This window comes from Leucopleurus acutus, assembly GCF_964270905.1.
Source record: "Leucopleurus acutus genome assembly, chromosome: 19".
NCBI classification, from domain to species: domain Eukaryota; kingdom Metazoa; phylum Chordata; class Mammalia; order Artiodactyla; family Delphinidae; genus Leucopleurus; species Leucopleurus acutus.
The window spans coordinates 45,226,848-45,239,612 of NC_139161.1; the positions used below are offsets into that span (position 1 = coordinate 45,226,848).

The window sequence follows — 12,765 nt, forward strand, 5'->3', positions numbered from 1 at the left end:
GGTAGCGATCTTTATATTAAATAAAACAATGATATTGTATAGATTTTGCTGTATGAAAACTGTATTTTTTTCTTTTAATATAAAACTATTGTCACTGCCACAAAATAGAACAAGTTTCTGATTATTTTACAACGGCGGGCGAGGGGGAGGGAGCAGGAGGTGGGTGGGGAACGGTTTTGTGTCGGAGGAGGTGTCCAGACCACTGGCCTTCCCCTCCCTGCCCACGCTGTTCCTCAGCTCGGTCTGCCGCTTTCCCATGAAATGTTGAGTACAAATATATGTGCAAATGCCCCCTAGAACTTGAGAAAAGAAAAAGGATTTTTAAAAAAGTCAAAAGGTTTTCTTCATTTCATGCAAAGATTGTAGTTGAAGGGTTTCTGGTGGAGTATAGAAAAAACCCCGGGCTTGGTTTGTGTACATTTTTGCATTGCAGGAGTCTTGGGTTGGGTGGAAGGGCGGGTGACGGGTGGCCGCCAGTCCTAGGGAACGGAGTTGGAGCGCAGCACAGGGCCCTGGTGGGGCTTGAGAGAGAGCTTCTCGGACAAGACCCCATCCTGTAGCAGGCCGGCATCGCCTTTGGGCTGTTTGGTCGCAAACTCAGTGATGCTGAAGACAAACTGCAGGCACCCCAGCTTGATGTAGCTGCCGTGGTGCAGTAAGGCCGTGCCCTCCCAGCCGGCCCCACTGCCCCCAATCAAGCTCGAGCTGCTGGCTTTGCAGTTGCAGGGTCTCCGCTGCGGCCCCTGGGCCTGGGAGCTCATCATGGCTGCCTCCTCACTTGGCTCTTCATCCTGTTTCTGGTGCCGGCGGCGCCCTGGGAAGAAGGGGGAAGGTCACAGGAGAGGAACAGTGAGCAGCCAACCCACCGGGGCTGTCTGCCAGGGTTGGGCCCCTGTACCTCCCCCCTCTAAATGCTGCGTGACTCGGGGTGAGGGGCACTCAGAAAGGACTGGTGGAGTCTGAAGTCCCCAGGTAGGTGTGTACACACATGGGGCTGCACAGCACATGCTTCTCTGTGGCCTTTCCTGGGCCCACGAGCACGGAGAACCTGGCCAACGGGACCAGGAAGGCAAGAGACAGCAGGTCATGGCAGCAAGCCAGAGCCACCCTGACTGAGGCATTAGAGAATGTGTCCAAACATGGCAGGTTCTGTGGCCACAGGCCTCTGCTCCAACTTACTGATGACACTCTGCACTTTGGCAACAATACTGCTTGGGGGGGTTGGCGGGGTCTTCTCAGAGAAGTCACATGAATACAGCACGTTGTCCACCGTCGTCCCGTGCTCACTGTAGTTTAACAGCTCATAATGTTTGGTATTCTGAGGAGGAGGGGGGAAGATAAGATGTGTGGTCTGCTGCGTGGGGCCTGGGGCTAAGGGGAGAGAATACACATGGAGAAGGCTGTGCTGCTCTACCTGGGGAGCTCCCTCTTTCTTCCCCAATCATGCCCCCCTTCCCTGTCCCTTTCGAATGGGGCGCAAGACTCACCTCTTCAAGGAAGTTTCCTTCCTAACCCGCCCCCCGCCCGCGCAATAGTCTGCCTCCTTAGCACGGGCTCCTGGTGAAATGATATTCACCGGCACGTGATGATGAAGATGAAACTCACAGGGACACACCCAGAGGGCTTGGTTCCTCCTATGATGGCCCCCTCCCCTGCTTTAGGGTGCTCCGCCCCACGCTGGGCCTGTTGACCAACCTCAGGAGAAATGGGAGCCCTGCTCCTGGGGAGCGGGTAGCCGGGTAGGATGCCCCTTCACACCAAGACTCTTCTCCAGGGATGACGGGGAGGGAAGAAAAGGAGAGGACCCCCAATCCCCTTCCCCTCACCCCAGGGCACTGAACAAACCCCAGCGCCTGGGACAGGGCTCAGGTTGGAAGACCTCTCTCCCACCGCGTCCCCACCCTCACCTCATCGTAGAAGATGCAGGCGTGTTTCCCAGACACGTAGTTACAGTGACCATAGTTTGTAAGGCACACGTCCATGTCAGCTCCTGTGAGGTGGCAGGACGCGAGGAAAAGGCAGGCAGAGAACAGACTGTCAGGGGTATGTGTGGGGGAGGTGAGGGGCCAGGGAACTTCCGGGCGGGAGCTCAAGGGGTAGGTAGCTCAGGGCCCTCTCCTTGTATTTTTGAACAAAAACTGATGTCTTTTCTAATCCCCTGTTAAAGAACAGCTGTCCCCACCAGCTCATCTGCTTTAGAACATGTGCTGTTGCCCAGAGGAGAGCAGTGAGCTACTGAAGAGGATGGGGTATTTCTAGGAGAGCAGAAGATGGGGTGCAGGGCCCATAAACCGTATCATCTGAAAGGGAAGGTTCTAGGCTAAGGGCTCATCTGTCCCTCTGCACAAGATGTAGGGCTAACTAAGTAAGTGTTAGATACGTGTGAGCCCCATCACTTTTTCAAAGATCTCCAGGGACAAAGCATCTGCCCTCTCCTCAGGTATTTCCTGCAGTGTTTAAAATGCCTCACTGGGTGGCAGTCAGAGCTGACGTTCAGCCCTCCTGATGCCACACTGGGCACAAGGCAAAAGGGCCTTTAGCAGGGAAGACAAGCAGTTGATGGTCTCCTTTCTTAGTCCCTCTTGTCCAGACGTCTGCTGGGTTAAACCCGTCAGCCCTGGAGAGGGCTTCCCTCCCTTTCTAGCCTCTGTGGGTAAGAGTATCAATCTTTAGGGCCGAACAGATTCAGCACCTCTCCCAGCTGGCTTACCTGTCCCGATGTAGAGGGTTCGATAGCACATGTTCACAGCTCCTCCCAACCCTAAGAGAGGGTAGAACACAGCTCGGGCCTGTACTTCCCTTCTCGGCACTACAAGGCAAACACAGGGACGTGACCATTCAGAAACAGAACCTGGGGCCCAAACATAAATCAACAGAACCTGGACCTTTGGTGATGGCCTGAAGAAAATAATCCCACTGGATGAGTCATCTTTCCAAACTCACATCTGACACTAGGCTGCTTCAGGGTGAGGCTTCCTCTCCCCACTTACAGCATTTCCCACATGGGTAATAAGAAGGACCATCTTTGAAGATGACCATATAACTCAAGGATGATAGTACTTGAAGCACCTGGGCTGCTTGTTGGTTTATCAGGGATATACCAACCGATACTATAGGGAGGCTGTGCAAAAAAACCCAGAAGGCAGAGACCAATGCTTCTCTAATTTTGAATATGAATCACCTAGGGTTCTTGTTAAAATGCAGATTCTGATTCCATAGGTCTGAGGTGGGGCCTGAGCTCTGCATTTCTAACAAGCTCTCAGGTGATGCTGATGCTACTGGTTTGGGGACCACCTTCTAAGCAGCATGGCTTTTAATGGCTAATGCTCAAAGGGCTATCCTAAGCAGAGTTAACCTTCTGGGAAACTCTTCTAACTCAAATATTTGAGAGCGATTGAGCAGAAAGCACACCACAAATACCCAAAGGCGCTCATAGCTGCTTTCTGTGCCTCAAAGAGGACGCGTATGAAAGAGTTACAGCAGACTTTCCCGAGTCTGTTCTGAAAGCTGTGGTTGCCATCTTGTTTCTGCTTTCTGAGAAAAGAAACCACGGTGTTTTATTAAGCCCAGTAAAGGCATACATGGAGGACTGAGATACTGAAAGCTGAGGTTCTCCATGGAGAGGAGACGGCTGTTCACACACACAGAGGGTAGATCTAACGGTGTGGTGTGGTGGCAGATATGGGCATGCGCACCTTCTGTGTGGTGCCCTCCAGAAGCCAGCGGATGTGCCCCGACACTGCCCGGTGAAGCTTGGACCCGGGAGGGGAAAAGCTGATGTATTCTCTGCAAGGCCAGAAACTTGACCAGCTTCTCGTCCAGCATATTTATCTCGATTTCTATTAAAGAGAAAGATTAAAAAGCTGCTGAGGAGGAAATGGAATGCGGAAGTAGGTGAGCATCACAGAGCAACTATTTCAGCATTCCTAAAATCCAGCCAAGTGATTTTCTTAAAACAACACAGAGTACAAAGTGGTACAAGGATCTGGAGCTGAGCACCTCACTAGCCATTTGCAGCGAGAGACAGACGCCAACGCAGCCTGTGCAGATGCCTCCTGCAGTGGGGTAGCTTAATGTTAGGTACAGCTGTCCTAGAAAGTGGAGCGAGACAAACCACTTGCCTGCCTGTGGGCGAGGGCCCAGATGTCTGACACTGAGGCTTGGATTTTCCACCCACCCTGTTCACAGAGATCAAGACCTGCCCCAGTTCTCCCTGACTCTGGGGATTTTTCACAGATGAGATCCCTCCTTTGGGAGCAAGGCTCCTCCTGGTTTTATTCTTCAAGTCCAGATGATCTGCCTAAAGTGATTTTCTTCTCTTCTCACTGGTTCAGCTTGGCTTTGCTCTCCCTTCGAAACAGGAGAAGGGGCTTTCTTTCCTACCCCACTCCCCGACCCACCTCCCAGCCCTCTGAGATCAGGCATCCCTTCTGTCCCGTTTTCAATGAGCTGAATGCTGCACAGGGGCAGCACCTTCACCACAGTCGCTGGTGGCAGAGCAGTTCACTCACTCACCTCCATTGACATCCATAAATGCTCGAAGTGAGTTGGTGAGGTCCACCATGGCAGTAGAGTTGGCTGGGAAAGAGGGTACGGTTAAAGCGCTTCCTATGGATAACGTGCCGGGGCTGACCTTGCCATCTGGGGACGGAGCAGGAAGACTGTTACTTACGTCGCCTGAGGGAAACCCACCGGTCCAATCCCCCACTGCTGAGACAGGTCTGGATTTCGGACCCAAGGTGATGTTCCCTTCTTGATTCTCACCCCATAGGCTCTGGAACTCCTAGAGCTAAAAACGTGTGGTGAGGAAGGGCAGATGGAACGACAATGCACCCGGGCACGCAGGAGTCTCCAGAGCACCGAGAACAAGTGAAATCTACTGCTCTGGGGAACGTGGTGGGACAGCTTCATTCGCTGGGCCGCGACTACCTCCCTGCTGCCTCTGCTCATTCAAGTAAGTGGTGTCTGCCTCTGCAATCCCTGCGCACTCAAGTTGGACTCACAGGGTGCAAAATCTACCCAGGTTGGTATTAAGAGATAAGCAGAACAGGAAAAGAGCCTGAGAGTAGGGGCCATCCTGGGACCAGGGGCCCCCATGCAGAGAAGTCACAGTCACCTGGTTACCGAGACTCCCAGCTGACTAGGAGGCCAGCTTCAGTTCAGACGGGAGAGACCACAGGGGGTTCCAGCAGCATCTGAAACCTGGTTCAGATGCTGGGGTCAGCAACCTTGAGGTCCTGAATGCTGACTGGGGACAGCTGAAAGAGCAGGTCTACACCAGGCCAAGTATGGATTAAGGGACTGCCTTTTGGAATGTGGCCCGAGGGCAAGCTTTTGGGCCAGACCAACCTCTGCGGGCATCTGCACTCCCTGACATGGAAATTCCTTCAAATGAGCTCTCTCTGAGAATCTGGATCAGGTGTGGATCTAGTTTCTGGTGTGGATCGTGAAACACTGAAGCCATCACCCAGAACCTCAGGCTGACCACAGTGGCTCCAGAGAGCATGCTGCTTTCCTCTAAGGTGAAGGAACAAAACAGGAAGAAGACTAAGCCTGGAAGGTGCGGGAAGGTGGAGTGAGAAGACCCAGGCCACAGTTTGAATCCTGCACTGACTTGGTAGGTTACCTTAAGGAAATCACTTTCAGAGCCTAAGCAGTCCCGCCTACAAAATAGGGACAAGTTAACATGTACTTTCTCTTCTATCATAGAAACAGGGGAGGACAAATAATACGGACATCGAAGTCCTCTGACATATTTACAGGGATACACGTGTTTTTTGAATCTTAAGTCTTATTTGCCAGGAAGAGCATGAAAGGCTGAGGAGCACTCACCTGACGATGGCGCTGGTGAGCAGAATCGTTGGTTGGCTCCTGCGGCCAAGATACCATCTCCTGCTGCTTGGGGGGGAGTGAGCACCCGGGTGGCACTTGGGGCTGAGCCCAGGGGCCTTGACTCTGCCAGCGGAGGTCCTATCTGTGATTGGACAGTCTTTCTTTGCAAAGTGCTGGTGTTCTCGATGCTGGCACAAGAGCTGGGAACGGAAGGGGGTAGGCTTGGGACAGGAACCAAACTCCTCTGGGGGCAAGAGCTGGGGCCAGTGGCATTCTCTGTCTTCACAATGATGCCGACGGTGTGGTTCTGAAGCCCCCCAGCCGCTGGTGGCGTGAGGGGCCGAGGCCAGCCTTGCCGGTGTGAGAGGCCTGGTAGGGGGGTGTTGGCGCCTGGAAGTCGCCGGGGGTCCGTGGAATCAGTGGGGCTGCTGTAGAGGTGTGGGCCATTGGCTTTCACCTCTGTGTTCACTGGCCCGTTGGCAGTCCCACAGGGGGCTTTCTTGGATTTTTCCGCACAAGAACTGCAGCTGATGTCCTCTAGGGTTGGGGGCTGGTGGGGTGGAGAGCAGCTCAGGGAATTCTGGGTGCTAAGCCCTGAGGGGCAGGACAAGGGGTAGTGGGAAGGTGTAGGTGCCTTGTCAGCTGTTTGCAGGGAGTTGGTGATTGAGCTGTCAGTCACAATAACAGGCTTAATATCAGCCTTCTCTGTCTGCTCAGAGTCCCAATGCGAAGGCATCTGCTTAGCAGATAAATGTTTCAATATGCTGCACTGGAGCGCAACAACACTACAGAGCCACTGCAACGGAAGGAGAGGAGAGGAGAGGAGGGTGAGAGGCCTGGGAGGCGCTGGTCCTTCCTGCCACAGCGGCCAGGGCTACAGCAGAGCTGACAAGCACTGTTTCCGAGGTCCCATCGCGAATGCCCAGAGAGGGTGTGCTTGGCTCCTGAGAGGGTTCCATTTCCATTCCCAAGCACGGCTTGCTGGTATACTCGGCAGGCAACACCCTGGTCAGCAGAGCTTGGGATTCCCGTTCTGACTCTGCCCCTGAGGCTCACCTTGTCACCAATATTGAGCAAGCACCCAAGCACCTGCTGTGTGCCCAGCACTGCCACCTAACTTCTCTACAGGTCTACCGATCTGTTTCTACAAGACAGATTTGCCCGTCTCACGGCACACCGGGGGACTGACGGAGAGAAGCAGACCAGTGACTGTGTAGTTCTCTTACTTGCCTCAGGATGTGAGCCAGAGGTTCTCTCTGGAACATTCAACTCAGGGGGCGGGGTGGTGGGGGGGGGCTCAGGGAGGGGGAGGGTGGGGCTGCAGAAGATGGGGATGAGAATGACTTCTAATTAACGGCTGCGGCGAGGTGGAAGGAAGATTGGACTTGGAATCCCGGCCCTGCCTTCACTCACCTCTTGCTGCTCTGCCTGGGTGGCTAAGTGCTCAGAGTTCAAAAGGTGCGTCTGTGATTCCTCAGGGATCCCATTGCAGATCAGCTCCCCATCCCGAATGGCCGCGGGTGCAATGAGAGGGGGTGGAAACTGGTACTGAGATTTGATAGCATCGGGAACCTGTTCAGGATAGATAGATAGAAGGAGGAAGGAGAGGGTGATAGTGCCAACAGGCCCAGTGGATTCTGCCCTGGCCGTGCTCTTCTGTTTGTGGTGCCGATGCCCAAGGGGAAATCATCCACTAGGGTGTCCACCAAGGACAAGGAGGCCCAGTGGGCTGCTACTGTTCTATACCTCCATCTCTTTGACTCTGACACACACACACACAGACACACATACACACACACTAGCCTGAGAAGGCACAGAACTGGAAAAAGCAGCCATGTCTCCCACTTTTCTTCACCAAGGTCCAAGGGCTGCAGAAACTAGGCCTTCTGGCATGCTGCCTTCTGCTTTGGCCTAAAAAGTATAGGATGGCCACTGGACAGGACTTCAAATTGGTACTCTAGGCTCTTATTGATCAGTATCAAATTTGAGAGATGAGTGAGCAGTATCTGAGAGATAAAAAGTTAAATAAGGTCACTTTCACAGCGGAAATGCTCAGCGTGAGGCCTATCTCGTGATAAGCATTCAATCAATGTCAGTTTTCTTCATCCATTCATTCATGACTCACAAAACAATTGAAGACCTATTTGTTGCAGAAAGACAGAAGACACACTCTGAAACACACCACGTATGAATGAAAGAGCCATACAAGCAAAGAGTCATTCATACATTCAATCAACATTTATTGAGTGCCTCCTGAGTCTGGGCACTATGCCAAGTCCTAGAGATCCAGAGATGAACAAAACTTAAGCCTTGCCCCCAAGGAGCTCACAGTCTAGTGGGGAGATAAGCACAGAAACATTACAATACAATGTAAATGGGTCCTAGAAGACAGGCATGTCTAAGGAGCTATAAAAAACACAGAGAGTGCTTATTTCTGTCTGGGGGGGCAGGAGCTTGGGATTAGGGAAGATTTCATAGGAAGGCAGTATTTGAGCTGAGACTTGGAAGTTGAGGACAAACTTCCAGGCAGACAAAGGGGAACTAAAAGTAGGGGAGGTGGACTTGGAAAACATGTGAGAACCAACAGATTTGGTGACCAAGTCCTTACAGAGGATAAGGGAAGAAGAGCTGAACTTTGGTTTGAGGGACTGTGTAGAGATCACTGTCATTGACTGAAACAGGAGATACAAGAGGAAGAGCAGATTTGGAGGCAGAAGACTTTTGGTCTTGGGCAGGCTGAGACTGAGGTGTCTGTGGGATGGGCAGGCAGATATGAATCTAGATATGATGAGAAAGGCAAGGAACATGAAATTGAGAGTCATCCCCACTAACAGTGGTGGCTGGTGCTGTGGGCTTGTCTGAGGTCATCCAGGAATCAGAAGTGGAGGAATGGGGCAGTAGGCTAGCCTAAGGTTGGCCCTCGGGAAGAGTGAAGGGGTAGGGGGAAGAGGAACCCATAACAAAGATAAGATATGAAGGTCTCAGTTGATTTTGCCTGCACTGCTATACATCAAGGATGAAGGCCAATGTTCCAGAACAGAGCTGGAGCAGTTCCCTGCCACTGTCTTCTGGTACTACAGTCCTCATTTCACTCTCAAACTGTCTAAGAACAAAATGCTTTTCAGGTAACTCATACCCTTGGATTTTCCTCGAGAATAAGGAAACATTTAAAAGGGGGGAGGGGGCATCATAAAACAACAGGATTTTATCAGGGCTTCCTGGCCTGTTCACTTTAGCAGCCAGGCTTTCTTCCGAATGCACATGGTGAATCACACAGCTGAGATTACTCTTAGCTCTAGATGTTTAACTAAGGTATGAGGCACGTCACCTCCAATATACCCTACCCTCAACTGCAAACACCTTAATTTAACTTTGGAAAACTGGTGTTTCTACTGACGCATAAATATTTACACAGTTAAGAGTCTGTTATACAATTTTCAACAGTTAACATCTTGCTAGCGCTGACACTCAATGGAAGTGTGATGAGTGATTTTAAAGTGTGGCTGCCACCAAGTGGCCATATTTGAGAATTGCTGTTTTCCATTGGTGCATGGGACTGTCTGCAGGATTATTTCAAAAGAGAAAAATCAAGTTTACTTTCAGGTATATAGTGTTGCGCTCTCTAGGTTAAATGAAGGAGACCGAACGGTTTATGAGAGCCTCAATACTACCAAACGCTTTTCAATGAAGGAAATACTCCCGTCCATCTCTGTGGACACTTTAGCAGCTGTCAAATGCATACAAATGTCAAGTTGTACCAGTGTCACAATTTTTTGAGTATTGGTTGATATATTAACAGCAGCCCAGAAAAATGGATAGTTCCTCACCTTCCATAAGGCCTTCTGCTTAATCACCCCCACGTTCCCCTCACCCGACAGCTGTGGGAAAGGGGCCATCTAACAGAAACAGATGTAATGAGTGCCAGGCAAGGGGCAGTAAAAGCAGAGCACACCTAAGTTTGGTGGGAGGGGCTAAAAGGGCACTTATCCTTAGGAGACCTAGAAACCTGGCCGAGTCTGAAGGCCCACTTGCGGGTTTCCTGACCACCAACCCCAAGTATTAAAATGATGGTCACATTCATTACTTGCTAAGACACCACAGACAGACCTCAGGGGCTTCAGTCTCCCCATCTGTAAAACTGGGACCATGATCCTCTGTCTACCCCAGGAAGGCAATCGGAGACCACATCCTGCCTGTACCAGGTTGTGACTCACCTTCAAGCTTCTTCTTTTGACCGACTGGAGCACGCGGCGGTTAGGAGGGTGCTTCTTGTGGATTCGGTTCAGGAAGTCCACTTTGACAACGTGCTGCGAAATGGTGTCCTGGAAACGGTCAAACACCTGGCACCGATTGCTCAGCGTCATGTTCTTCTGGTTCAGCTAGGGACAGAGCAGACACACTCCTGCAGTGAAGTTCAGAACGCATCCCCCTCCCAATTAACTCTATGCTCTACTTTTAAAAAAGAGGAAGCCCTGGGCCAAATGGGCTCCTTCTGTCAGGTGCTGGTATGTCAACACTCCCTCAGAGGGCCAGGGAATAAGGATGAGACATTCTCCCTTAACCCTGCCCAGTCCAGCCTAGTTCCTACTCCCTGGGGAGGCTTGAGGGGTACAAGAATAGGGAATTAGCCAAGAAGTGCCCTTCCAAATTCAGCCTCTGACAGTCGACTATCCAGCGTACAGGGTTCAGAGGAGATGCAGGCCTTGGCCCTAGAGCGCTCCAGACTCCCTTCCTAGCAAGGGATTTTCTCCCACCAGAAGCAAGACTGTTTCCTGTATGGGAGCTTGGCTGACAGGTGAGATCAGCACCAAAATACTGTGTCTCCTGCCCTATTCCTCCACCACGGTACTAGGGAACATTAGTGAACCCATCTGGATACCAGAGCCTTGCTCTACAGCAGGCAGAAAACCTTGGACTGCTCTCAGAGGCCATAAGGAGGGAAGAAAAGTTTGTGCAGCTGCATAGAGAAGGCATAAAGAAACGATGCCTCTCTTCCTCTTCTACATCTGGCCCCCTACACATTAATTAAAAGAAAAGGGGACTTCCTTGGTGGTCCAGTGGTTAAGAACCGCCTTCCAATGTAGGGGACGCGGGTTCCATCCCTGGTGGGGGAACTAAGATCCCACATGCCGCGGGGCAACTAAGCCTGTGCGCTCTAGAGCCAGCCTGCCACAGCTAAGACCCGATGCAGCCAAATAAATAAATGTTAAAAAAAAAAAAAAAAAAAGATCTATGTGGCAGCTTCCTACCTAGTACATTAGGAAAAACACCTAAGTGGCTGATAAAAAGTCACCCAATTAATAATTTCTCATCTGCTGGAAAGCTGCTCTTACAGATTCATATTTGGGTTGACTGCTCATGGTTGGGTTTTTCTGGTTCAGCAAGAGGCAAAACAAGACCACTGAGCCTCGCAGAGAGGCTTCCTCCTATGTAAACTTTTCTGAGTGGCATTAGTCAAATGAAGAGGGCCAAACAAACCTTTTCTCCCTATGTGCAAGTCTATAACTGAAGTTCCTCTTGGTGCAAAGCGGACAGCACACTGTCATGCTGAAGGCAAGCAGTCATTCCATGGTTATCATCATCTGATGGACAATGTCTTAAGCAATTACCCTTTTAATTTGGAAAGGCTGCTCTTATAAGGGAGCTGCTCCGCCTGAGGCCCTCTCCCATTCAACCTTCTGAGTGACTGTGCCTATTAGGAAATGTCCTAAACCTCTTTTGGAGATAGCAAATTACAGTTCTATTCTAGCCCCGGGAAGCAGTCTGGAAAATGTAACCAAACCTCCTGGGAGATAAGATAATAGCACCCTCATACCATTCATTCATTCATTCAACAACTTACTTACTGAACACCTATTATGTGTCCTGACAAGGTCTTTGTAAAGAAGGAAGAGAAGGGCAAGAGCCTCATGTGGTGCGTAGGACACATAAGGTGTTCAATAAGTGGCTGACTGTCTGGAATACCGTTATCTGTGCCAATTCCTCAGTTCTCCAAAGTTACTGGGCAGTTAACTGCCAGTGTTACGAGAATAAATATTTTAAAATTTTCCTAGTTTGTTCCCTCTAAGAACAAGAAGCAAGAAGATTTGGAAGAGCATTTATCTGCATAAGGTTGGGTCTAATGCACTCCCCCTTTTAGGGCTGTAAAACCAACTGCTTAATTCATTACAGAGGAAATTATTCACGAACAACCAAGCGCTAGTGGGTTAAGTCTGTCGGTGCGACTGAAACAAGGCACTGCGGGAAAAGGCTAGATGCACAGCTGAGGCATGTCAAAGTAATCAGAACTGAGTAGGATGGTTTGCAGAAACCAGTGTCTGAGAGATTAAAGTGAACTCTGGTACAAAGCTGACTATACTATGCTTTCCACTGAATCAGTCCATGCCCCAGCTGTGCCCACAGAGGACTGAAGGACACTGCTGTGCTTACCACCACATGTTCGATGTGATTCGGACACATCCATCTGCCCAGGGGCATGGCAGTGAGCGGTGGCTCGAGGCAGTCCATGTGGAACAGGAGGGGGCAATAGTCACACTGGATAAGAGGGGCCACGCGACAACTCCTGCAAAAAAGAGATATAGGCCATTTCTATGGCAAGGTGGGAGAATTCAAACAAACTCTGCACTGTGGAACAGCTTCCCTTCCTTAATCCTAACAATGTTCTCCCACACCCTCCTCCCCAATAATCCCGTTACATTCACCATTAGGAAGATGGATGAAGTTGGGGGCTACCACCAGGCTCCTCATTATTCTCTCTCCTAAGAGGAATGTAGAGAAGTGAATTTTTTTGGAGTAGAGCTAAAGTGGTTGTCACAGCAGGAATGATCAATGCTTGATACCCACTGGGGGAAGACAGCCAACCCTGCTCTGATCTTTCTACTCCTTAAAAGAAAGCAACTACCTCAGTTTAAAAAAAAAAAAAAAAAAAAAACC

At 50.6% G+C, this 12,765-nt stretch overlaps 1 protein-coding gene across 2 annotated transcripts in view; it reads right to left on the bottom strand.

Moving 5' to 3' along the window:
* PHF12 (PHD finger protein 12) overlaps nt 1–12,765 on the bottom strand; it is a gene marked incomplete at its 5' end in the record, with an annotated part of 39,820 nt that continues 27,055 nt past the window's right edge. For both annotated transcript variants that reach the window (XM_082860874.1, XM_082860873.1), the window contains 10 exons: nt 1–814; nt 1,180–1,318; nt 1,908–1,990; nt 2,711–2,809; nt 3,696–3,839; nt 4,516–4,641; nt 5,833–6,628; nt 7,246–7,404; nt 10,047–10,211; nt 12,262–12,394. In XM_082860874.1, coding sequence (XP_082717000.1) covers nt 480–814; nt 1,180–1,318; nt 1,908–1,990; nt 2,711–2,809; nt 3,696–3,839; nt 4,516–4,641; nt 5,833–6,628; nt 7,246–7,404; nt 10,047–10,211; nt 12,262–12,394 — 2,179 coding nt within the window. In that variant the 3' untranslated portion in view covers nt 1–479. The remainder of the gene's footprint in view (nt 815–1,179; nt 1,319–1,907; nt 1,991–2,710; nt 2,810–3,695; nt 3,840–4,515; nt 4,642–5,832; nt 6,629–7,245; nt 7,405–10,046; nt 10,212–12,261; nt 12,395–12,765) is intronic.